This window comes from Carettochelys insculpta, chromosome 1, assembly GCF_033958435.1.
Source record: "Carettochelys insculpta isolate YL-2023 chromosome 1, ASM3395843v1, whole genome shotgun sequence".
NCBI lineage: Eukaryota > Metazoa > Chordata > Testudines > Carettochelyidae > Carettochelys > Carettochelys insculpta.
This window is the reverse complement of record NC_134137.1, coordinates 268,640,843-268,668,171: the sequence shown is the minus strand read 5'-3', so window position 1 is coordinate 268,668,171 and position 27,329 is coordinate 268,640,843. Positions and strand designations below refer to the sequence as shown.

At 45.1% G+C, this 27,329-nt stretch overlaps 1 protein-coding gene across 1 annotated transcript in view; it reads left to right on the top strand.

Moving 5' to 3' along the window:
* The first annotated feature begins 304 nt into the window (after positions 1-304).
* Positions 305-27,329, top strand: part of DGKI (diacylglycerol kinase iota) — a 319,904-nt gene continuing 292,879 nt past the window's right edge. Inside the window, exon 1 of the mRNA XM_074983801.1 lies at positions 305-684. Within this exon, the coding sequence (XP_074839902.1) occupies positions 305-684 (380 nt within the window). The remainder of the gene's footprint in view (positions 685-27,329) is intronic.

Here is a 27,329-nt window from a genome sequence, read left to right as displayed (position 1 = left end):
GGAGAGGGGGATCAGAGCTCGTTAATCAGATTCTGGAGCCGTGACCCTGCCCTCTTCCTTCCCTTCTCTAACCCGCCAGCTGCCCCCGTCCATTGGCCTATAATCTTCAAGCGGGGCCCCCAACTTCCAAACGCTCCACCGCTCCCCCTCCCAGTCACGCCCCCTCTTTCCTCAACCCCCGCCATTGCCCTGACCGCCCCCTCCCCTCCGCACTCCTGCCCCGAGCAGCGTCCCGGGAGGGAGCCGCGGGCGGCGGCGGGCGCTGGTTGGCCCGCGAGGAGGGGGCGGCCGAGAGTTTCCCACAATGCCCCGCTGCAATGCAGCCGCCGATGGATGCTGCGGGAAGGTGCTGCCATTTGCAGCCTCCTCGGCGCGCGGCTCGCTGAGGGGCCCCGGCTCCCGCTGCAGCCGCCGCCGCGGCCCCGCGCCCAGAGCCCTGCGCCCGCCGCCGCCCCCCGCCTGCGCCCCAGCCCCGGGGGGCTGCGGTCTTCCGCGCCCCGCCATGAACCCCCCGTCGGCAGCCGGCGAGGACCAGGGGGCGGCGGGCAGCGGCTGCCGGGGAGCCGAGGGCGGCGGGGAGCCGCGGAGCGCGGCCGAGGAGGAGCTGGGCCCCGCCGGCCCGAAGGAGGAGTCCCTGGAGGAGAAGCTGCGGAGCTTAACCTTCAGGAAGCAGGTGTCCTACAGGTGGGTGCGGGCGGGCAGGGGAGGGAGCTCCCGCCTGGCAGCCCGGGCGACGGGGGCGGGATGGGGAGACCCCTGGGGCGCCGGCCTGGGAAGTGCGCCTGGTGGCTGCCGCCCGCCCGCCCGGCACGAGCGGAGAGGGGGCACCAAGTTGGGAGCGAGACCCGCTGCAGCCCGTAGGGATGGGCCGCTGGGGGCTCCCAGGCTGAGAGGCTGGGGGGGGGCGCCTTCCCCACGGAGCTGGGCTTGGCGATCTCCAGCAGCAGCCCGGGCGGCGATGGGCTTGTTTGCGGGAGAAGTTCCGCCGGGGAGATGCTTCCTAAGCGGGCTGCAACAGAGAGAAAGTGCCGCAGCAAATCGTCTTGCGCTCCAGCCAGGGTCGAGAATTGTGCATCCGAACAGCGCGTGTTGAGCGAGTCTGGGTGCGTATGGTACAGATACACCTATGTGTCGGCGTATGAGCACGCCTGGCCAGGAAACCCGCTGCACCTGCGGCCGCTGGGGCGAGAGGTGTGATGTAGCGTTTGCATGGAGTGTCCTGACAGCAGGTTACGCGAGTTACACCGTCACAATGAATTTGCAGAGTCAGGGATTAGGGTGAGGGTATTACCGTAATTATCTGTGGTGCTTTTCTTTTCCCCAATCAATCTGAATTACATTTAAAAAAAATCCCCCAGGCAGATAAAGGGCATTAGAAAAGTGTGTGTGTGTGAGAGAGGGACAGAGATGGGGAGAGAGAGAGAAGGTGTAGACTTCAGAATTATACAAAGAGGATTGGAAATATTGCGTATGGGGGTGTGGAGTGTTTCTTGAGTTTTTCTGTTCAGAATAAAATTAAGACTTTTTATTGTTTCTTGGGCCTCAAACCATTTATTAGAAAGGGGTCACAAACATTTCGTGTGGTATTGCTGCTTCTGACCTATGTTTCTCTGTGGAAAGTGTCATGAAAAACAAGTCTTTTTTCTCTCCCCCTCAACCCGTCAATGATTCATTATGTAAGTATTACCAGACCACAAGGTGGGAGGGTGGCACACCCACACAACTTGACTGATTTTTGAGGCAGAAGACCAAAGGGCAAGCATGTCCAAGCACCTGCGAAGTGTGGGCATTCGGTATAGCTGAAGTGGTGCATTATTTTTATGACTTCTTTTTGTTTGTTTTGTGACAACACATTTATATCATACACTCAAAACAGTGAGATTTCCCTCTTCCAAAATACGTTTCTGTGACTTGATAACTCAAAGCATGCTAACAGAGCCTTTCCTTTTTCAGGCTACCACTTAGCATCTGGCTTCATGTCAGTAACTGTTGAAAATTGTAACTCTTTGAGCTGTGTTTGGTGGAGATGTTGATGACCTCAGACTAGTTCCATATGATAACATATTTCCCACCCCGCTGAAAAAAATCACAGTATGACTCAGTACCTTTGTTGGGTTGAGCCACGTTAACTTTGAGGGTGGAAGAAACTCACATAACTGCTACGTTATTCTGTCTTTTAAGTTTTGAATAAAATAGATCTTCTGTATCCAGGGCTGTGAGCTCAGCAACTTTCTCTAGAATTAAGATGCTTTTTAGAAATACCTTTGGGTTGACTCCTTACATTCCAGTCAGGTTAATAATGCTGTGCTCTCTCTCTCTCTCAGTAGTGATTTAAAATGGTATAATTACATATCTGTAGGGAGATGTTGCCTCTCCATAGTTGAAATTGAATTTAAATAATACTTCATGTGGGGGAAGAGAATATTTCTTCTGACTTTCAATGAGAGGTGACTGCTTAGCTGAGAAGAGTAAAGCTGTGAGTGATTCATACTAGACTGGCCTTCTCTTGAACATTTTGCGTATATTTCATCTTTCAGTATTTTTGCAACTTTATTGCAGTAGGGTTTTTAAAATTGTGCAATCTGGAGCAGCAGCTTGTGCCAGTTGCAGCTGAAGGCTGGGAACTCCCCAGGTGGGTTAATAAGCAGGAAGGGTCAGTTCTATATGTTGCCATCTGCCAGCCCACATGCTTCTGGTGCAAGACGGTTGTGGTTTGGAGTAGATTTGGGAAGGTTCTTAATTTGAGCTATATATTTTAATTTAATTTGATTAGTTTAGGTATCTTAAACTTTTGGCAAAAACATTCAGATCTATTTATAACATGTTCTCTTTCCCTGGCACTGTGAAGTACAAGTATCCTTTTCAGTGGGTTCCCCACATTTCCATACAGTGTGTATGCAAGAGTTTCATTGTAAATATAGGTAGGGAGGAATGGCAGGATTTCTTCCTCTTCCCTTTCTCCACAAATGTGTGAGCATGCAGCAAGTCCTGAACCTTTAGAAACTGCAGGTTTTTTCAGTAAAATAACTATTTCTGGAGGCATATTATTCTTTCTGTTTGATTTAGACCTGAGGAAAGAAAAATAAATTCTCCATGCATCCTGGGATTTCCACACACTTCTTTTTTTGGAACTGATTTCCTTCAAGGAATGTTCCTTTCTTTCATTTATCCATACAGCAAACTCCAAAGTCAAAGATTTGTACAGAGCACTGCTAGTGAGTTTGCTTTTTTTCCGTCTTAAAATTGCTACCTTTTTCCCTCTGCAAATTATAGTGCTGCCATGGATTTATAAATGCAAATAAGTGTATAATGTGCAGGAAACTATATTGACATTTGGACTCTTTACACTCTAGTAAAGTAGGAATTGTTCAAAGCACCATGCTGGCTTTCAAATGGTTCATTTAGGGTTTTCTTTGTGTGTACTGTATTGACACACAAACATACATCTGTATTTACATGTGTATCAAAAGACTGTAGAAGGAACATGCTTAAAATAGCTCAAACCCATGCAAATAAACGTAAGAAGTACATTGATGACAAGTGGCCAAGTGGAACATGAGCAGCAGGGAGGGGTGTGAGCTGTTTTTTGGCAAAGGAGCAGAGGGAAGAAAAAAATGAAAATAAAAAGAAAAGACATAAGCTTTTTTTCGTGTGCTGGTTGTACTCCTCTTTACCGTCATACACAACCTATGTTGTACATGAATTTTGGCTACTTTTTCTTAATTCCATTTCTTTTGTCCTCCCATTTAGTTGCTAAGCAACACCTGTTTCATTATAAAGAAGATTTAGTTAGCGTAATTACATAGTTTCTGTGAAAACATAAGTTGTTGGTTTCACAGGGTCTACACCACAACTATACTAAACAATGTAGTTTAGATCTAAATGTTTGTATTTGTAGGGCCAGTGTATCTAAGTGCAGGGATTTATTTATTAAATGAGTAATGAATTTGTGTAATATATGCACGCATGGGCACATCATATATGTCTGTTTATATAGTGACATCTAATCAGTATTTGTGATTTAGAAAAGCCCACATAACAAATTGCTTTGCATCTATAGGCATGTTGCACATAGTGCTCCAAAATCAATTAAGTGTATTTTGTTGCCAACTCTCACATATCATATTGAGTCTATACTAAGAAAATGTTTGCAGAGCTACTAGAGGAAGAAACATTTTGTTTACTCCAAAAGCTGCTTACACTATTAGAAAAGATGTTTGCTTGCTGAATTCCTCCCAGCAACATATTTATATACACGTACACAGTGGGCATGTGGCTCGTATCTGTGTGTATGTTGGGTATATATATGTGCATATGTACAGTCTATGTACGTAGATCTTCATTTGCAGATGGAACAGTTTGCCTTTCTAACTTTGATTAGTCACTTTCAGGCTTGGAGTAGTTTCAATACAGAGTTATGTGAAGCAAGATCTGAGCTTTGCTGCTAGACCTTAACTGTCAAATAATCTGTCTTACAGTCTGTATAGTAACAGTGCATGTAATATGTGGCCAGCCCAACAGCTGTTTGATCTAGATGAAAGCTGAGGAAACAGTTTGCCTTGTGAGCCCAGTTCTAGAACCTAACTTTGGACAACCTCTTCCATAGCCGGGCTTTTACATTGGATTGCAAGCACCCCAGACGCCGTTTTAGTGCTGATTTTTACTGACCAAATATTGTGGTAAGCATTTTAAGTAACCAAATATGAATGCTGAGCTCATAAATTGAAACATATAATTTTTATTGATTTAATGAAAAATTCATCTCTGTCTCCATAGAAATTGGCAAAAAAAGAGAAAAAGCTCTAATTAACCTGATTCTCCAGGAGTACGACCTCCAAAATAACAAGACCTGTGTGAACATTTAATTAGTTGTGTTGAGTTTTTTGGTTGCTACCACATAAAGGTGCTGTGGAAGGCCTTGCCAACCCCTCATTTTCACTAGAATTTTGCTTCTGCAAATGCCATATATTTCGCTTAAAAGGGATACTGCCAACTTACCTTTAATCCAACATTAATTTTTTGCTAAAAGCAGCTTGTGTCAAACTGACAATCAGTAGAAATGTTTCCACTAAAGATGATAGCCAGTTGTGGGTTTAAAATAGACACCCTCTTGACACATTTGAACTCCCAAACCATACCAGGTTTAAAAACCTTAAAATGAAAGTGGGTATAAACAAAAATGAAACTGCACTGCTCTTGGTTTTCATTATTTAAGTGGAGAGAAGTATTAAAAAGTCAAAGGAGTATAAATCTTGACAAGTAAATTGGCTTTTTAAACTTCTTTCCCTTCTAATACTTAGTGGTATTAGAAATATGAAATATTTTGATGCATGAAATATGAATGTAATGTTTTTTATTTGTTTAAAAGGTATCAGTTGCCCCCTTTTAAGAGTTAAAGTGAAATTCACCAAAGAACTTCCCTGTGGAATAGGTTATGCAGTCCATCAATTTAATTCTGTCTTCATTTCAGCCTGTGGGTGAGAACCTTTATTAGATGGAGTGTTAGGGTGCATCTACAATAGGAACTAACTTTGAAATTAACTTCCAAGTTAGGCACTGCTTCGAAGTAGCCAGCAGAGAGTCTACACACATTTTTGCCTTATTTCAAAGTTAACTTCAAAGTAGGGAACCCAACTTCGAAGTCCTTATTCCATTCCTGGAAATTTCCAAGTTTAACTTCATTCCCTTATTTCAAAGTTTATCTTCAAAGTAGGGTGTGTGTAGACACAACTTCGAAATTGCTTACTTCAAAGTTATTTTTGTAGTGTAGACACAGCCTTAGAAAGGCTTTAGAAACCTTAGCAGTGTCTGGCTGATGCTTAGGAGTTTGTCAAGGATGTTTGGATCAGGCTGTAGAAGCTATAATGAATGAGCCCTGCACATTTAATATGTAGCATCTGGCTGTTCAGTTACCATGCATTGTGTTTGGCTAGTGCAGCCTGCCCTGATAGGAAACAATGTTCTTTCAGTTTTACTAATGGACATGGCTGGGGGTGGTGATTTTGTGTTATGGAATCTGTTTAAAGTCTATTTGTACTCTGAAAAGTGACTCTCTAAAATTGGTAGTTGGAATTTCCATGATTATAATTTGTCAGAAGTGACCACAAAACCAGGGAAGGTCTGGTCAGACGGAACTAGTCACTGACTGATACATGGCAAATACCATAAGCAACAAGAAGTCCTGTGGCACCTTATAGACTAACAGATATTTTGAATGAAATGAAATGAATGAAAAAATCTCTTAGTCTATAAGGTGCCACAGGACTTCTTGTTGTTTTTGAAGACGCAGCCTCACATGGCTACCTCTCTGATACAAAGACCATAAAGTGATTTGATACCAAGATTCATGTGGTAGAAATACTTGACTAGATGAGCTTGGGGCTAAGAGGGAATCAGTGCACTTCACCAGAATTGCAAAGAATAGAAGAGAAGCTCTGCAATTCTCACGTCACTCATTTGCAAACACGATAATTCTCACAAAACTCCTGTAGGTCTCACTTCACTTCTCAGTGAAAATTGAGTAGTAGAGGCCATGCTTGGTGACATCTCAAAGACTTCATTACTTTTACAGAATATGACAGCACATTTACTAGTGTATCATGAAGCATTATAGATAATTAGAACAGAATTATATTTGTGAAAATAAAATAAAAAGCCTCCTGTGAGTGAGTATCTTTGATCATGTTGTTTGCTTACTCTTAACATTATCTAATCCTTAATGGCTCTCCCAGTCAGCAGTGAGAATTAAAAAGTTAATCCTATACCAAAAAGGTAGGAGATGAATTTTAATGCCTTGACACATGTCAAAAAGTGAGTTTCAAGAACTGGTTCAGTCCCATGACAGCTGCTTACAACTTTCCTCTAAAGAGTTTTGCCTAACAGTATTTTGGAACACACTGACATAGGGGGTGCATCTACGCTAGGAACTAACTTTGAAGTAGCCAGCAGAGAGTCTACACACATTTTCCCTTACTTCAAAGTTAACTTTGAAGTAAAGGAGCCCAACTTTGAAGTCCTTACTCCATTCCCAGGAATGGAGTAGTGGCCTACTTTGAAGTTGACACTCAGCTTTGAGGTTGTACTTCCAAGTAAGCCGCTTTTGGAATTATTTTTATAGAGTAGACACAGCCATGGTGATTCAAACTGCTTTGCTTCCCCTCTTAAAGCATTACCACTTCTTTTTTATATAATTTACTGCAAAGAGCATCAACTTCATGCTTTTGGATACATGATGAGGCCTCCAAAGAGCTCTCTTTTAAACTATTTATAATGCATTGAGACGGGAGACCGAGGCTCTGAGTTTTGCTCAGTAAACGTGAGCGGCTGTGACGGTTCAGAGGCACAAATAGCACTATGGCTAAATAGCTTTACTCTGGGGCAGATGCTTTTTGCTGCCCAACCCATTACATCTTCTGTTGCTTTTAAAACTTTCTGCTCACATGGGAACTTTTAATGTATTCACTATGTGTCAATCCTAGAAATACGAAATGGGCAGTGGTTGGGGGGTGGGGGCGGGGGGAAGAACCTATTAAATTTGCTAGTTGAGTGATGTAATACTGCAGGAATAATTAATGCATTTCATACCTCTCTGTTTCTGTTGCCTTTTTCTTATGGGATAAGTTTCCTTAAAATTTGCAAAATGTGATCCTTCTCTAATTCTATACTCTGTCTCCTTTTCTGTTTTGCTTTGTGACTTATACCTTGAAGATAGGGTGAACATCCAGCTCATTTTTGGTGGGACAGTCCCACATTTCAGGCACCATTCTGGCTTCCTGATTTATTTTGCAAAAAGGGGCCAATTGCCCTGTATTTCACAGGGTTTGTTGGCTCCCCCCACCTGGGGGAGCTGGGAGCCAGACTGTGCAGTGGCTCAGCTGCTGTCTGGCTTCCCCCAGTGGGGACTGGAGCTGAGCCGGGGCTGCAGGGGTTGGAGCGGGAACTGCAGGGGTGAACCAGGGCTTTAGTGGGGTTGCGTCCGGGGCCTAGGCGGCGAGGATTGGAGTGGGAGCTGGGATTGTAGCCAGAGCTGTGGGGGGTTGAGTGGGGCTGCTGGAGTCAGAACCGTGGGTTGTTGAGCCAGGCTCTGGAGGTTGGAGCAGAAGTCAGTGGTAGCGGGGTGTTGGAGCAGGGCCACTGGAGCTAGGGCCAGAGCCAGAGCCACTGGAGGTTGAGCCAGGCTGCGGAGGTTGGAGCAGGAGCTGGGGCCAGTGAGGGCGGGGGTGGAGTGGGGCCTCTGGAGTTGGAGCTGGAGCCAGGGCTGGAGCCGGAGCTGTGGGGGGTGGCGGGGGGGGGGTTGTTGAGCAGCGGTGACCTGTGGCCACAGTGGGGTTGGAGCTGGAGCTGGAGCTGGAGCTGGAGCTGCCCAGCTTCTCCCAGCTGGGGCAGCCAGGAGCTGGACTGTGCGGCAGCATTGGCTGCTACCCACAGCTCGGGGAAGCCAGGAGCTTTGCTGGTAGAGTGGCAGCCCTGGTCCCAGCACCCCAGGTAGGGTGACCATCTGTCCTGTTTTGGCCATTCCCCATGTCCCATATTTGGCTGGGGGAAATCTGGTCACCCTACTTCAAGATGACTGAGTTAGTGGCATAGCAGCATAGTGCTCCATGATCATAGAATCATAGAACACTAGGACTGGAAAGGACCTCGAGAGGCCATCGAGTCCAGCCCCCTGCCCCAATGGCAGGACCAAGTACTGTCTAAACCATCCCTGATAGACATCTATCTAACCTGTTCTTAAATATCTCCAGCAATGGAGATTCCACAACCTCCGTTGGCAATTTAGTCCACTGTTTGACCACCCTGACCGTTAGGAACTTTTTCCTAATGTCCAACCTAAACCTCCCTTGCTGCAGTTTAAGCCCGTTGCCTCTTGCTCTATCCTCAGAGGCCAAGAAGAACAAGTTTTCTCCTTCCTCCTTATGACTCCCTTTTAGATATCTGAAAACTGCTATCATGTCTCCCCTCAATCTTCTCTTTTCCAAACTAAACAAGCCCAGTTCTTTCAACCTTTTTTCATAGGTCACATTCTCTAGACCTTTAATCATTCTTGTCGCTCTTCTCTGGACCCTCTCTTGTTTCTCCACATCTTTTTTGAACTGCGGTGCCCAGAACTGGACACAATACTCCAGCTGAGGCCTAACCAGCACAGAGTACAGCGGGAGAATGACTTCTCATGTCTTGTTCACAACACACCTGTTAATGCATCCCAGAATCATGTTTGCTTTTTTTGCAACAGCATCACACTGTTGACTCATATTTAGCTTGTGGTCCACTATAACCCCTAGATCCCTTTCTGCTGTAGTTGTTCCTAGACAGTCTCTCCCCATTCTGTATGTGTGAAACTGATTGTTCCTTCCTAAGTGGAGCACTTTGCATTTGTCCTTATTAAACTTCATCCTGTTTACCTCAGACCATTTCTCCAGTTTATCCAGATCATTTTGAATTATGACCCTATTCTCCAAAGCAGTCGCAACCCCTCCCAACTTGGTATCATCTGCAAACTTAATAAGCGTACTTTCCATGCTAATATCTAAATCATTGACGAAGACATGAACAGAACCGGTCCTAACACAGACCCCTGCGGAACCCCACTTTTTATACTCTTCCAGCAGTATTGAGAACCATTAAGAACTACTCTCTGGGTACGGTTATCCAGCCAGTTATGCACCCACCTTATAGTAGCCTCATCTAAATTGTATTTGCCTAGTTTTTTGTTAAGAATATCATGAGAGTCTGAGGCAGAATGGGCACTGGGAATAATTTCCAGACTGCCAGCACTATTAAAGTGTTGCATATACTACTGGGGGAGACTGAGAAGATTGGCACGCTGAAAGAATATGCACTCATTTCCCTATTTCCAAAATTTATGCCAGAACTGGGAGTAATTTTACTATGGGATTATTGACAACTGATCTTGCCCCTTCAGTAGTCTTTTTTGAGTGTCTGGAGGAGTCAACTTGCTCTTGAACCAGTTGCTTTAGTGGGTACTATTTTAAGAGGAAAAAAAAGAGATCTAAGGAAACACCTTGACACCAACTTTTCCCTGAAATCCTCAAGTATCTGGCACCAAGTTTAGCATTGTCTGTTAAACCTGATCACCTGCATACACATTGAACCTATTCACACTACATAGTGATAATTCCAAGTCTCCTAGTTTCAAAATTAACTATTCCAAGGATATTTCATTTTTATAATCAAATAACACAGCATTCTACTTTGAAAATAGGGTTCATAGCTCAACCCCTGAGTGCAATGTGCACCCACGCTCCCCAAAGCAGCAGTTTTGGGAATGATTTCCCAACTCCACATATTGACAGATAGGATAGGAGATGCTATTTTTGTATTTTCATTCTCAATTAAAAATCAAAGCTGACAGAAGGGTTTTGTTGGTTTGTCTGCTAGTCTTAAGCTGCCAAGGCCAATGTCACCAACTATTTGATTTTGCATGTATTCTGAATGTATAGGGGGAGCAAGGCCATTGGAGAATTACACTGGGTGAGTTACACCCAATCAATAGCAAGCCTGTGAAGCAACATGTCTCGTAACCTTTGTGAGACAGCCACCCATTTTGACAATTCAGTAAGACTTAGTGACCCAAGAAGCAGTCAAGTAGCACTTTAAAGACTAGCAAAATGGTTTATTAGGTGAGCTTTCATGGGACAGACCCACTTCTTCAGACCATAGCCAGACCAGAACAGACTCAATATTTAAGGACCTTGCTTACTTGCTTGCTTGTCCTCCTTGCTTACTGTTTTTGGTTCTCTGTGCCTTAAATATTGAGTCTGTTCTGGTCTGGCTATGGTCTGAAGAAATGGGTCTGTCCCATGGAAGCTCACCTAATAAACCATTTTGCTAGTCTTTAAAGTGCTACTTGACTGCTTTTTGTTTTGATAGTGTATAGACTAGCATGGCTTCCTCTCTGTTACTTAGTGACCCAAGGAAATTCAAAACTGGGTGGGGGAGGTTCTCGCCTTGGGAAAAATTCTTTTATAAATCTTTATTTGCCCCACCCCCAGCCCCAGGCTTCACCCCTCACAGCCCCAAAATGCCTCCCACACTTACCTCACACAAGTGCCACTGCTGCCCCTCAGCCAGGCCACTTCCACCTCCTCCATGCACCCCCTCGGAGCCCTTCTACTCCTTTCCCCCACCTGCAGCGCGGGAATTTCCCTACCCTGCCACGTTGAAATGGGACACAATTGAATTGATTTAATGGCCAGATCTCTCCTGCTGTCCATTAAACCATTTAAATTGAGTTCCCTTTCAGTGTGGCATGGCCAGGGACTGAATGCCAGGGAAGTGAGCGGCGGCAGCAGCTGCAAATGGCTCCTTAAAGAGCCACATGCAGCTCAGAGCAGCCCTGCTGACGACCCTTAGAAAATCTAATGGTGACCCCTGTTTGGGTCCCGACCCATAGGCTGGGAATCCTTGGTGTAGAGGCAAGCAATAGAGATCTGGGTGTTAGGTGACCACAGTTCCAGTCCTGGTTTTACCACTGACTAGCTGTGGAATATTTGGAATACAGTACTTGATGAGGAACTTTCAATAGGGTATTTTAGCTTTTTGGGCACTAACTTTAATGTGTATGGAGTCTGATTTTCAAAGAAGCTGAGCACCCGTAGCAGTTTTTGACTTCATTTTAGAGTTGTGGATGCTCAGCACCCCTGAAAATCAGGCCTTGGTTATCTCACTATGGGCACCCTAAAATTAATGACTGCTTTTGAAAATATAGGCCATATATCCCACTTGCCCCATTTGATAAATGGAAATAATACATGCTAATTTCTGCACACCTCTTAATATTCTTGGACAAAAGTCACTATCGCCCAGATTCAGCAGTGTATATAGGTTTACTTAAGCTTAGCTTTAAGCACATAAGTAGTTAACCTGACTGCAATGGAACTGCTCTCAGTGAAAGAGAAGCTTTGCTGGTTTGATGAACTGTGGCCTGTAGAAGTGCATAACAAAGTGTTTGTCATTTAGCAGAGGTACAAAACGGTAGCCTAGGATTGCCTGGCAACTGCCGCAGGTGAAAAACATAAGCTAATGAGAACTGAATCCATGCCACACAGGGTGAGAACACCCTCATTATTGTTATTCCTGTGGAGTATGTAATCCAATAATCCACACATCTCACCTGAGATGGCATCAGTGTTGACAAAATGATTTGCCTGTAGCCTCATGGGGCTCCTGCCAGCTTTTTATTCGGCTGAACTTGGCTCTCTGGTCAGGCAGCCGGGAAGCTGACACAAATATGCAAAACTACCTTCTGTGCTCTTTCCAACTCACTAATTCACTGGCTTATTTTGCTGTAAATCCAGCACAGTCCTATGCCATGTGACACTGATAATCAGTCAGAGGCTTTCCCAGATATTAAAAAACAAAAGCAGGCAGGAGAGACTTCCAGCTCTCTTGGCAGCTTCTCCTAGCTGCAGTGTTGACAGGGAGGAGTCTTGTTTTGAAATGGAATGGGTCGTGGGGAAGAGGTAGCCACTTTTTCTGGTGTTGGGCTGCAAAGCTTGGTGTGCCATGTTTTGCTTGGAGTGACATAGTAGCTCCAGTGCTTTATGCCTTTAGGTGTCTTTATGTGCATGTGTGTGTCCACGGAGGTTGTAGGAGTCTATGATCATGGGGCAGTGAGGAGTAGTTTGTGTGGGTAGGCATAAGGATGTGTGAATAGCTTCATGTATATGCTGGAGGAGGGCACATGACTGGTGGAAGCAGGCATGCTGTGTTTGTTTGATCTGTGCTATGTATTTTGTAGGCTATTGGTGTGTGGTAAAATCATCTGTGATGTGACTATGTGCTGGAAAAGGAACTTACCTCTGTGCTAAATCTTTAGGTGGGCTTAGTGTGTGGGGCACAGCCTTTGAGTGTTAGAACATAGGTCCACGCTGTGTATTGTATGGGCTCTGTACCTGTGCATTTAATGTGAATGTATATGGGTGAATGAAAGGAGATGTCATTAATGACTTTTGTTTTGCTAACCTTGGTGTATGGATTAGTGTGTTCTTCCTTTATTCAGCTTTCCTTTCAGCTGCGCTCATACATATTTATGGCTCTAGAATGTAAAAATTTTGCTCAGAGTGAAGGCCCTTGGTCTTCTGAACTTGGCCTCATTTCTGATTGTTATGTGTTATGCCAGGAAAGGTCACATCACAGAGCTGACGACTAACAATGTTAGCCCAGTCTGATTAGGCTTCTCTAGTTTAGACAGCCCCTTGCTCCTATTCTTCTCCCTGTTTCCTCTCTTATCCCAGTGTGGCACCTGCTAACTATTCTCAGTGTCAGGGACTGAAAGCATCTGATTGGTTCTTTGCCCTGCCTCCCACCACTGGTTCTTCCACGAGACAAGAATTTCAGAATAATTTCTGTAGTGGGTAGGGTGACCACATTGCCCTCTGGCAAACATGGGACACTTGTCTCCAGAGATGCTCTCGTATGTCAGAGCTCTTTGGTGAGGGACGCTGCTACCCCATGGCCAGGCACTGGGGCGGGGGGGCACTCCACAGCCTCCTGATGAGGGGGAGAGGAGGATGGGGGCTCAGCAACCTCTTGGTGGGGGGTGCTTAGAATAGGGTCTTCACAGCCTCCCAGCCACGGGGAGTGGGGAATAGGGCAGCTGCCCCATAGAAGAGCTTCCCCACGGCAGGAGCTGCCTCACCAAGGCATGGGGTGTCAGGGACTGAGGCAGCCATCCCATGGAGGGGCTCCCTGGCAGTGGGAGCTGCCTCCCCTAGGTGTGCGGTGCCAGGGAATGGGGCAGCTGCCCCATGGGGGAGTTCCCTTGCAGCTGGAGCTGCTTCCCCAAGGCACACAGCACCAGGTAACAGGGCAGCCTCTCCACAGAGGACCTGTCTGGCAATGGGGGTGCTGCCCTAAGGCACAGGGTGCCAGGGAACTGGGCAGCTAGCCGCAGTGGGGCTACCTGGCAGCAGAAGCTGCTGCTCTGAGACACTGGGTGCTGGGGAATAGAGCCACACAAAATATGGGACAATTTGCCTATTTTCTTAGGAAAGTTCGGATGCGTGTGAGACACCTTAAATAAGAGACTGTCCGAGGAAAACTGGGACGGATGTCACCCTAGTATCAGAGTGTCTCACTAAGTAGCTTTTTGAACTTCCAGGGAACCTATCAGGATGTTCAAGTGGTGTCTGTTTTCACCCAAGAAAGATGAGACATTTCAGTCAGTTCATGTGCTAGTCCGTTGTCTTTTTTGAAAGCTTGTTTTGCCTTCCTGTTGTACATGAAAGGTAGCATTTTTGGGGGACAGAACTAGGAGGATTGGTAGGGAGTCTCATCCTTGCTGCCAGTGAGGAGGTGTTCGTATTACAAAACAATTACACAATTTGGCTCTCTTGGAACTCTGCTGAGGAGAGGCCCCTGGCAGTGGATTAGCAGGCATTGTGGGGGATCGGGACTTTGATGTGGTGGAAGATTTTCACTGGGGCCGGGAAGAAACCTGTATACTATATTTTCTGTCTTGCTAGCTTGATCCAGATACCACTGGCCATCTCACTTTCACAAGACTCAGAAGTTGACACTTCTCTGTCATGCTCCACCCAAAGTTCTCAAAGTGCTTAAGAAAAGACTTCAGAAGTTGGACAAAAGTCTTTCTGTGGCAGGGAAGTACTATCCCCATTTTATAAATGGGGAAAACTAAGACACAGCAGGATAAAGTGACTTTCTCAAGGTCCCCCACAAATTCTGTGATAAAGCAGGGAATAGAACCCACAGTCCTGATTCTTAACACATGCCTTTAACTACAAAACTGTTCCTCCATTTCAAAAGGAGAGAAAAGAATAAAGACACTAACTTTCAGAAAAAGTGTGGGTGGGAGAGAGTCAGAGGGCGGGCAGGTGCAAGAACATTCTCACTTCATCTCGTTAGTAGCATGCACTTTGTCATACTTTTTGTCTCCAAATTATTTGCATGTTGAGTGATTGTGGCAGTTCATTTTTAAATAACTATATTAGCTGTAGGCCACCATTGGGTAGTGTGTAGTGTCCCAGATTTCTGAGACCTGCAAGTAGTACACTAAGATGACTCAGTGTGAAGGTAAAGAACTAGCAGCTTAATTAAATACTTCTGAACTGGCTGCAAGGAATTCAGGATCATTGGCTATAGCTCTGTTACTTTCGTGATGGAGGGATGCTTTGGATGGTGGGATGAACTCTGACGCTGCTCTGATGTGCCCCCCCTCACTATCTCCCATCTTGAACCTGTGTGAATGATTACAGGGTATGCAGGATTCCAAACTTTTGGGCTGCCAGTTATGCACATTATGCCAGCACTGAATTCACGTAGAAACAGTGTATAATCACACGGGAGAAAGTAGTCAGTGACTCTGGAACAGGGCCGGGTTACACCGTGCCCATCCATTTTAAAGACAGCATTGCTGGGATGGGCCATTTATCCAGGGGTGAGATCCCTGCATTATCATTTGGGAGACCTAGGCTCTATTTGTGGTTTTCTTGAGAAATGCTTGACTAGCAGGAGTTGGGAGAGGAGACCTTGAGTTCATCTCATGAAAGGGCAGGGAGGCAAGTACCAGCTAACCATCATCCCCTTCAGTCAATTGAAGAAGTGCATATGCCCTTAAAACTCACGTCCCCTTTTCGGTGCCAGAAGGACTATGAATGTGCCACATGGGCATGAGACAGCCCATGCCTCATCGAGTGCTCAAGAGGAATGAGCACTGAGAGGGGACAGTTCTGGCTGGGACATGGTTAGACTTCACAGGAAGAAACTTGTGGAATTGAAAAAAACCCAACTTTTTGTATTCATCTTTTGCTCGTGAAAGATGATGTGCTTTTTAGTCATATTCCTTCACTCCCCAAACAAATTCTCCAGCACTAGACTTTTCTTAAAGGTGAAAGGAAATCATATATTCTGATAGCCTGATAGTCCTTTCCAAACTGTATGCCATGTGGGAATTTGACCCTCTGGTGCATGGTGGGGGAAGGTTGATATGCAGGTATCCTATCAAAGCTGACAAGGGTTTAGAAAGTTTAGTTAAAATCCCACTGTGTTTAGAAACCCATACCTTATGTTGTTTATTGTGCTCTCCAGGGTGCTGGGATGACTCTGGGGGCTGGGGCAGGGAGAGAAAATGAAATGGCTTTCAAGCTTTTTAGCATAAAAAAAAAAGATGAGGCAATGCTTTCCTGCCATGGTACTGTGTCATTACTTTATTAGTGTGTTAATGAGTTTCCTCTGGGGGTTGTAACAGGGGTAGTTTTCACTCTCTTACCTAATTACCAAATGATCCCAGGAGTATATCTGTGTGAAACTTTCTGTTGTGAAAACCCACTGGATTTCATTGCAAAGTAAGGGCAGGATCCCATGGGTTTTCTGTGTGTGGATCTCTCCCACTGTTGTCAGTGGCTGTGCATGTGTGGGCAGCTCGCAGGGTCAGGCCCTAGGTTTTTGTAGATTTTAGGCTATTACAGTTTTGAGTCAACACTCTAGGTAGGAGACTGAGTCACAGACTTCAACTTTATGGTGAGAAGAGCCTATTATATCCAGCTAGTCTGACCTGTACATCGCAGGCCACAGAACTTCACCCACTCACTGCTGCAGTAGGCGTCTAACCTCTGGCTGTGTTGTGGGAGTCCTTGGTCCTTAAATCTTGATTTAACGCCTTCAGTTAGGGAGAATCCATCATTTACTCTAGTTAAGAACCATGGCTTCTCTACAAAACCAGCTTAAACTCCATGGATGTGGCCAAGTTTCATTGGGAGTTTTGAGGGACATTAGACACTGAAACACAAAGTGAAAGCCAGGGCTATGTGTGAACACAGACAGACTAGAAGCAAAGAAAAAGAGGGTTTTGATGACTTCACCCAGAGGGATGTTTTGCGTCCAGTACCTGTGTTATCTCTGCTACTCAGACTCGCAGGACTTCCCACCCCACTGTGGTGTTGAAGTCACTTCCAGGCCTTTATGATTTAAAGTGACATTGACGAAGGTCTCGGCAGTGCCCAAGCAGCCTGAATCTTCTGGAGCACTGGGCTTTGTGTCAGATCAGAGGAAAGCTGCGTTTTATTTTTCCTTTTGCCTCTGCAGGTCGCCAGCAGATTCAGCTGTCACTCTTTCTTCCAGGCCAATATATTTTGCTTATTTTATTTTCATTTCCTATAATGTTTAATCGTGACAGAACATTTGATTTCTCAGTGCCCTCCCTTCTCCCTGGCTAGCCCCTCTGTTGCTATATCTTCATTTCTCTTTCTCTGTCACCGTACTTCTCACTCTTTCCTCCTTGGCTAGTTACTTTGCTTACCTGGGATCTGCTGCTGTTCTTTCTGATGATTACCCGCAGAGCTACGCTCTGCGTGTGATGTGGCATACCTCGAGTGGCATGGCAGCAGGGTGTGGAGATTTGGATGCAGAACACATGTGTACATGTAGTGCCCTTCCCATTCCATAATGAATGGCTATATTTATTATTCAAAATGCTTGAGATCAGCTTCTTCCTGTCTCCCATGGAGGGCATAAGCTAGAGAGTTCAGTGCTGTCCTGTGGCTTTACTGGCAGGAAGCTCAGCATAAGCTGTCTCTCCCACCCTCCATGTTATGTTTGCAGTTATGGAAGTTCTCAAGTCCTAAAAAGACAGGGTATATTGTAGTGCTCACAAATTGGTACAGGAACTTTATTTGTAAAAGGCAGGTGAAAGAAACTGATTTTAGAGTTCCCCACTTAGCAGGATAGAAAACTGTCCCTCCCTCTCTTACAAAAACAAACAAACAAACAAACAAACAAACAACTCTTCTCTCTCTCTCTCTCTCTTCCATAATGCTGCTGGGGGGGAAATGCTGGAAACTGTCAGTACAGAGAGCCTTGTATAATATTGCAACCAGAAGCTGTGCTACAAGCAAATAATAGGCCAAACTGGATAACAATTTGAACATTATGTTCATTATCATTTGGTGCTCTAGGGAGCCTGGATGGGCTATTTTTGGCTCTGGAGCTCTGGACTAGCTACCTGCTTCTCAGACTGGCATGACAGCTTTCCTTTTGTGTTTCCATGATGTAGCTCATCTTATTGCAAAGATGACTGACCATTTCATCCTTGCCAGTCAGAGAGGACCCCAGAAATTTTTCACTGGGTGTGCCACAGGCCTTGTTTTTCCTGGAGGACCCCTCCCTCTATGCAGGCATGTCATAGCTCTCCATACCTGTAGCAGGGGCCTTGAAGTGGTCACTAAGCCCTTCTGGAAGGAGGGGTGGGGCTAGGCAGGCCCCTGGGGATTGTGAGGGGAGGAGCTGTCCCCCTGGCTGTGGCAAGGAGGAGCTGTCCTGGCAGCCACATTGTCTGCTCAGATTTGGTCCCAAAGAGGCTCCCCCACATTATGATGGTGGGACTGGGGAGGCCAAATGGGTGTAGGCAGTGGGGCTGCCAGAGTTTCTGGCCACTCCTTTGTGGCCAGCTCTTGCTCCAGGAGGGTCCAGCATTGATGGCTCAGTACCATTGCCAATGGTATGCCTGGTGCACCGTGTGTGTGTGGCTGCCTGTGTAGCCCTTCTGTCCACCCTACCCCCAGTCACCAAGACAACTTAGAGAGGCACCAATGAGTCTACTCCACAGCCTTAGGTAAGAGTCATAGGGCTGTTAGCTTCAGAGACCCCAGGTTTGATCCTGCCTGTGAATGACTGGGGTCTGTCAGTGTTACACCTGCACCGCTGTTGGCAGCAGGGAGAGGGGTACTCAGCTTCCATGTATAAGCAAGAGACACCAAGAACTGGCTGTAATACCATAGGGGCTGGGGTACATTTAGTGTCAGCTGCAAGCCTGGGGCCATTAGAAGTTGGATTGCGACCAATAATTCATTTCACGTAGGCCATCAAGCAGCTAACGGATAATGTTAAGACACAGCCGGTTTGGTCTGCGATCACACCACTGTCTTGGAGGAGAATGTGCTCTTCCCTCGCTCACCTCTGACCTGTCCAGTGGTTGTCTTCAGAACTAGGGGAAACTGTTGCATACTGGGGAATAGACTGTGGTTTTAAGCCCACATCAGAGGGGCACGTGGGGATGCTGCATAGCTGCAGGGCCTGCTGGAGGGATTGTGGCTGGCTCAGAACTGCTCCTTGGGCTTGTGAGGCGAGTGTGCACCAGAGAAGTTCCATCCCCTTTTGGAATGGTGGCAGCCAGGCACTGCCACCAAGTGGGGGTCAGCTGTCTTGGTTCATGGCAGAGTCCCTGGCCTTGCCCTTGCTTCGCCTCTCTGGGAGACTGGCCTTTAGGGAGAGTGACACTAACCAAGAGCCTCACCTCTGCCTCCTAGCCAGGCTGAAGCATGCAAGGTTCGTAGCTGGAGACAGCCTCTTGTGCCTTGTTTCTGTTGTGCATCTGGGTGGTCGAATGCGTGGCACAAGCACTGTGTGCAATGAGTCCTTGCCAGCTGAGAAGTCTGTTTCGTGTAAGACTCCTGCATGGCTTGTCTTTTTCTTAAATCCATTTCTGCTCTTTTGTAATTATTCTCTGCCCTACACATTTTTCGACAGAGACCTCAGATCTGTTTGGTGATTGTTCCTTGTAGCCACAAGAGGCTTCTAGTGGAGCATTCTGCTGTTTTTCTTTTGACAGTATGGTCATCCATATAAACAAGGTTCAGTCAATTCAGTTCCAAGTGGTGCATTAGGCTCCAAGCTGTTCATTGCAATTTCTCATCTCAAATCTAGGAAAGGTGCCAGAGATCAGGTAGTAATGAAGTTTAGGGAAAAGCCTCCACTAATCTCTCTCATTGGTCGTGCTGTCCCTTCCCTTCCCCCAGAGTGGAAGAGGCAGGTAGCCAAAAATGGTTCTGTCACCTGCTTTGATAGGATTGTTGAAATCCCATCAAACTGTCAATCAGCAGCTGCTTAGCTTTGCAATTCCCTCCTTTCTGAGGGAGGTTTTGTGCTTAGTGTGTTCGTTAGGATCTGCTGTTGTACTGGATTCAGCTAATGTAGCCACGATGCAGAAAAAAGCCTATAGCTGCCGAAACCCTGAGTGTTAGTTACTTTCTCTTCCCTCCTGCTTTCCCCTCTCCTCTGTCATTTTCATTCTGGACATGGACCAGTTGAAGGAAGCAAAGGAAAGGGCATTGTTATCGAAATGCTCTTGTCATGGATGCTTTTGGGGTTCCGAAGTTCCTTCTCCTTTGGTGTCATGGTAACTAATAGCATTTTTAGAAACAAAAGTCAGTCTTGCACTTATGAAGGGTGCTGGGGTTGATACACTTCAGAGGCTGAGGGCCTCTGGTTATTCACAACATAGGAGCACCACAGATTGCAGCAGCCGTGTAACCTTCCATCAAGCATGAAGTATGCCTCCGCGCCAAGTTAGGGGAGTGAGAGGATGGTTTAATTTCTATTTGGCCATTGGCCTCTCTCTTCCCCGAACCACGAGAGTGCTGTATTGTTATTGCGGATTTCATTTGCTAGGGACTGCACAAACCACAGCTCCTTGACTCAGACTGTTAAGCAGCCACCAGGTGGTGTTGTCCTTGTGTTACCAACACACTTGTTTTGCCACTTTGCACAGCTGTACACCTATCTGAATGAGAGCCCCGTGTCCATGCCTTCTACAGCTCACAGGTTGCGAGAGGAGATGTGCCTAATATTGGGTCACAGAAAGTGCACTGGCTGGGAGTCATCATACCTACAGGATTTTTTAGCCAGTTAAGGCTGAAATCCCTGCCCTTACCCTCTCAGAGAGCCAGCATAAGCCACAGTGGGACAAGGAGAATTTGAGAGGAGATTGGAGTGCAGAAAGGATGGTACCAGCTGGCAACAGGCAGTATAGACAATGCTTTCTATCAGCATGGCTTTTAAACTTAGAAAAGTCCATTAGAAAGAGCAGGAAAACGGACAGGTTTTTTTCCCTGGAGCTCATAGTCCCAATTTTCTGCGAATCCACCCCTGACATGAAGTAAGGAAGAAGTTAACTCTTGTCCAACAGCAGAAACACGCTGTTGTATCAGAAAGGTTGTGCAGCCAGATGTCGGGATTCCAGTCCTCCTTTCATGCTGATGCTGGCTACAGAAAGTGTAGCCCTGAAATAGAAAGTCTTCTGATTCTGTACAGGGAGGCCTAGGGGTTGGCAATGTCCTTCCCCCATCCCAAAGCCTTGTTTATGCTGCCCTCTGAGTGGGTATCATCTTCCACCCTCCTCCATCTGATTGTTGCAGCTGGAGCACTGTTCTAATTCAGGCATTCTGCAGAGGGTGTCACAATTTGTCAGGTGTTGAGAATGCTATTTGCTTGATGGAAATGTTGGGCCCATTGTGAATCTGCTCTAACAGCTCTTGAAAGCAAATCTGTAAAACAATGAGGAGAATTTACTGCACATTCACACAAGGTATCTTCTGTTATGTATCAAATATAAGTAATGGGGATAAATGCAAAATAGTGAGATCATCTCAGTCTATCTTTTCAAGGTAGCATTAAACATGACAAAACAGTGGAAGTCAACTCTCTGTTCTTTAATTACAAAGATATATAAACAAGTAGATAATACAAACAAGCAGGTAAGCTTAAAGAATATATGGCAGTGGGGTCTTCTGAGCAGCAGGTGTATGTATGTAAAAGCTTAAGCGTATCAGTGACTTCTGTGAAGGATGTATTCAGCAAGGAGAGAACACCTGTGTAGCTCCCAAACTAACAAAAAAGCTATTCTTTCTCCATCGAACAAAAACAGAGAGAAGAGGTATATGAGCAGCAGACGCTACATGTGGAGGTACTATGATATATAAATGCCATTCTGCAGGTTGAACCTCTCTAATCTGCAACTGTCTCATCTGGCAACCTCTGTAATCCAGCATGATTTGAGTTATCCAGACAACCACTTATCATGGGTGTGGCCAAGTTTCCTCTGGTCCCATATAGTTTGTTTACAGCTACCAGTACTGGCTCTCAGTGTTTTGTCCTGTTATTTAGCTCTAATTTATCTCTAAATGTCTTCTAAGAGCCTAGTAAGCCGTGGAAGTGTTGGTAATGCAACTAGACAATATTGACCTCCTATGGTCTGGCAAATTCTCTCGTCCAGCACTGGTCAGGTCCTGAGGGTGCTGGCTGAGTGAGGTCAAACCTGTAGTTCATATCTGACCCAGGCTGGTAGTGACTACAGCTGGTTAAATTTTCCAAGAGAATATTAGGTTCATCAGGAAGTGTTGTTTTGCTGAAATTTTGTTTTGATGTTTCTTTTTTTAAAAAAGTATTTTGGTATTTTTTCATTTTGTATGATTACACAATAGTTTCTTTTTTTCTTTTTTTGTTCGGATTTGAAATGTGATTCAGCTGACTCTAGTAATGGTTGAAAGTAATTATGTGAAGGCAGGTGGCTTTTATTAAATTAGTTGGGTCACCATTAATATTCCATTGGAAAAGGACCTATTACAGTAACTAGTACTACATTTAACACTAACTGATACCTCCATTGAATGCTTCTGCAGAGAGGAGGCTGACCTACCCTTTGACCAGTGTTCCCTCTAATGTTTTCCATTCATGGGTAGAATAAATTCTGTTATGTGCACCAAGGCATGTACAGAACTGCTCTGCCAATGGAAACACATACTGCTCACTGTTTGGTGGCCATGGGTGCTCTGCTAATCAGCTGGGCAGTATCTGAGACTTTCTCCTGGGTGGCTGCCCTTATGCTCAGTTTATGGGTAATGCTGCATCTAACCATTAGAGATGGCCCCTTCCAGTCATGGTTGAGGCACATTGACAAGGCAATGTGGGGAAGCCTGCACTATTGTTGTCTGTACTACTCTATACGTATTCAGTGGGTAAATAGAGAGCTCATTCCCCAAAGCTGTCAAACCAACACTTTCTATGGAGACTAAATGAACAATAGAAAATGTTTAAGTTAAATTCAAAAAGTTATTTTGTTTTTCCTTTCTCGTATAACTGTCTGGAATTCTTTGCACCCATCAGAATCCACCTCCATGGGATTTAAGAAACAAACAAGCAGTTAATGGACAGTAATTATCTCATCAGGATAACTGGCATTAGATGCTCATTTATTATTATTGCTCACATAGATACACAGCTGTGTGCCCTGTAGGATGAGTGCTTGGACGGCCACCCAGGAGAGGTTTAGGTGCCACTCAGCTGATTAGCAGAGCATCCACAGTGCCCACAGCCAGCAGCAGGCTTTCCCAGCAGTGGTGCACATCCCTATATGGCTTAGTTCACATAACAAAATGTGTTCCATCCTTGGATGGGAAAAAAATGGAGGGAACACATACACAGGATGAAATCAATTTCTAATTGTAGGTCTGGGAAGGCATTTCCCTGAAGGATCAGAGCCAAAGGATTCTGGGTTTTAAATAATCTATATTCAACCAGTTTGGGGCAGGGAACACAGAGGCAGTGATGAGCCAGCGTGTTTGGAATGGCTGTATGAACTTGGTGAAAGGTGTGCTCATGGGGATGAAACACTCATCATCTTTACAGCTCACAGGTATCAATCATATGGGCCAGTCTCAATTGCTGACACACCTTAAAATTAATATGGTTCTTAGTGCTACCCAAATTTCTTAACCTCCTTGGAATGATAAAAACTAAATTGAAGAAAAAATGTAAAAGGGAAATCAAAATATTTATACTTCAGAAATGACATTTGAGAATGGTTGATATGGTGATTGATGGTATCCAGATGGTGGTTGATATCTGGGTCTTCTGATTCCTTTTTCTCCTCTCTTCATCACTCTTCTTTGCTGGAAAATTCAAAAAATGATGCAGCTGAAATGGAAAAGCACTAGAGAAGGCGAATGTGAATTACTTAAGGCATTGGAGTGATTATTCTGCAGAAGTAGAGATGATAGACTGAGGTTATTTAGTTTGAGTGGAATAACAGAACATAAAATAAGTGTGCTCAGGGGCTTCTACTTTCTTTGCCCTATATAATTGTTTGTTTTATATGCATTTATTAGGGGAATTCATGGTTCCAGGAAATCATTGAAGCAAACTGTTGAGCAGGATTCAAGGAAGTATGATACTTTAATATGAACATAAATCACATTTACTGCCAGGCGTATAACTGTACATTCAAAAAGTTATAATATTTGCCAACTTCATGCTTCATGATGCAAAGGGGTCACCTGCAGAGGTTGGAGAGGAACTCTTTGTGTGATTCAGCTTTTCAAACTTGACTTGGTGCATAGCTGTTTGTTTTCCTGGTTGCCCACCTCTGACACACCAGGTATGGGTCACCTCTGGAAGCAGAATACTGATGGGGCACTGGTTTAATCAGGCATAATAGCTGTTACCGGTTTAAGCAAAAACATAAATAAGAAGCTAATTTAACTTAGTCTTCTCCCTAAAATTATAACCCTATTTGACATCACAACCTGTTGCTGTGGAAACAATTATGGTGTCATAAAAAGAGGATTTAATTATGAGTTTAAGTGAGAAGTAAAGCAGCTGGAACAGATGGATTCCAAAAAGCAAAACAAAGCTTGTGTTTTATATAAAACATTGTTCCAAATAAAGAACAAGGCTAAGAGAAGAGCAATAGATATACAACAGAAGAACAGAACTGTTTCTAAAAAGAATATTGCTTTAAATTTTCTAACATGTATCCAGAAGCAGCTTTATAAACCAGATAGAGAGAGAAAAAGGGAGCCATATATTTCCCGGACATGGACTATGCAAGTGTGACTACACACACTCTACTCCCATGTATTTTTTTTCTTTTTCTGTTTTAGGGGGTGGAAAAATATAATCCATTGGGGTTAATGTTGTACTACAGTTTACTTGAGAAATAAAAACTGGGCCTAAAAGTAATACAGTTTTTAAAAAAATTGAAATCAAAGTAACTTTATTGCTGAGATGATTATGAGAGGCCAAATTAATCAGTTTTGCCTCCAGAGCTGGTTGTATCGGGAACCTCACGGCTTCTGGAGCTCTCGCTTCATTTGCTCCTAAAGGCTAGTTAGCACAGAGAGCAAATTGAATCAAGCAAGCATGGATTTTGTGCCCCAACTTCCTAGGAACAGAATGAAGCACTATGTGAAATGTTCATCCAGTCAGATCATTTGTGTTCAACCATCCCCATGACCTCTTTTGTCAGCTCAATGGCCTGTAGACCATTCCATTTCCATTGATGGGGTGATGAGGGTATTGTGATGTTTCTGCACATTTGATACCGGAGAGCTTGAAGAATTTGAGTTGCCTTTCTAGGATTCTGGTGTTTTCTTCTCTTCAGTCAGTGTGCCTTGAATTCTGTCAGAGCAACGAAAGAACTGTTTCGCTTTGACGTGCTTCCTTTTGGCTGCTGTTGCTGTACTGACCCAGACTGCCAAGGAGCCAATGTTTTAGCAGGACTGTTGAGTGGTTATTCCTGTATCACAGTGGTGTTGGGAGTGGTGTTAAAGAGCAGCTGAGGCTGACACTGGGATGGGAACTGCAGGCAAGAAAGGTTTAGGTTCGTTGCTTCTATTTGGTTTCTCTCTCATGTTGTTTAGCTAACTCATATTTGTGGGGCAAAGGTGACGTGGATGGGAGGTAGAACTGCAGATTTTTCCAGGTGCCCCAACCACAAGGTCACCATTTTCAGCTTATCAGTTGTGAAGTCTTAAAGAGTAGAGCCCATCTCACCCCTGCTCCTGAGAAGGTTCCAAAAGTTGCTCTGGTTTTCCAGCATACCAGGCTATACCCACAATGCCTCTCTGAGAGCATGTGAGGAGTTGCCCTGTGCCACAGCTGGTGTAGCCACTGTCTAAACCAGGTGCTCTCTTAGCATTCAAAGCCCTGAGCTCATCCCCTGGCGACTTCACAGTTAACTCTGTCCACATAAGCATTTTCTGTTTTCAAGAGCCAATTAAAAACATTTGGAGCTTTTAGTGCTTTAAAGTTTCCCAGTGCTGTACAGAAGCAAGTTAATCTGTGCTTCAGCTACTGAGAAAAGTAAAGAGTAGAGGGCAGCTTTCTCAAAAGCTGGGAAGGGGTAGGGAGATGCAAATAGCCCTTTGGATATCTACTTCAGGCAAGGGTCAGCAATGCCCGGCACAGGTGCCAAGAGTGGCATGTGAGCCAATTTTCAACAGCACATGAGGCAGGAGCTCAGCTCTGCCTCTCCTCCCTGCATGCAGCCAAGAGCTTGCTCAAAGCCATGCTGCCTGTGGATTAACAAAAGACCAGCTAATGCTACCAACCACCACCTAACTGTTAAGGATCTGCATCTTCATTTATGTATTAATGCAGCTGTTGTAAGTAGCACTATTAGTCACTTGAAAGTATCACAGGCACTCAGACCGTACGTAGAGGTCAAAAGGTCAAATTTTGGCACTCCGCCTTGGAAAGGTTGCTGACCCCTGAGTTAAGGACTCAAATGGCTGTTTGGCACCCAGGGGATTTTGAAACGGGTGGTTAGCCAGGCCCAGGTTTTCTGAGTTCTGATTGGCTTAAGTACTCCTTGGCAGTGGTAGGGTTTAATTTGGAGGATGAGTAATGGAAGACCATTTCCAGCAGGACAGCTGAGCCACTCCACAGCTGCTCTGAAGGGAGTTTTGCCAGGGATACAGTAAAGAGATCCAAGTTTGAGCCCTCAAATAGTTTTCTCTTCCCATGGCTTCTCTGCTGCCTGTGCACTTTGAAACAGGCAGCACACTGAGCTGGGACACCTCCCACCACCCATCTCCACCTGAGGGATGAACAGGAAGAGTGGAGATGGGGTGGGTTTCCTATGAAATTACTGATTCTGTGGATAGCCAGGGACTTAACTGCCCTACAGAGTAAATCCAAGCAGCCGCCATGTGATTGTTGGTGGCTTTAAAGGGCCATTCTGGTGACACGAATGACCAGAAAGTAGTGTTGGCAACACCCTCTTTATACCAGCCTCACTGGGAGAGGTGGTTGGGGCATATAGAGTTGCTATCTTGAGCTAAACCATTCATGTATTTGCCCTATAGAGGGGAGTTTCCAGCTGGCTGAATCTGTCAGTTTTATGGCCCATTTGCACTAGTGAAGCAACCAAAACGGTCCGTACAGAGCTGGGCCCTGTATCTCCAGGGCTGGTTAAAATCCAGCCAACCAAAAACCAAAAGCAACCCAACCTCTCCTTCACAACAGACACTGGTAAAGTAAATTTGCCACACACCTGGAGAAATATGTATTTTGTGGTATATTTCCGCTCATTTTTGACCAGTCCTGTCTCTTCTCTTCCTGAGCTGACCAAAGGAGAAACATGGATGCACGCTGAAGGAAATACTTGCTGGAAGATCACTGACACAAGTCTTTTAGAACCAAGTCGAAAGGGGTATGATTAGTGAGGGGCAAACCTGAAATGTTCTGTAAGCAGGCTGAGAGTTTGTGCCCAGTCTGTGTTTGCCTACCCATAAGCC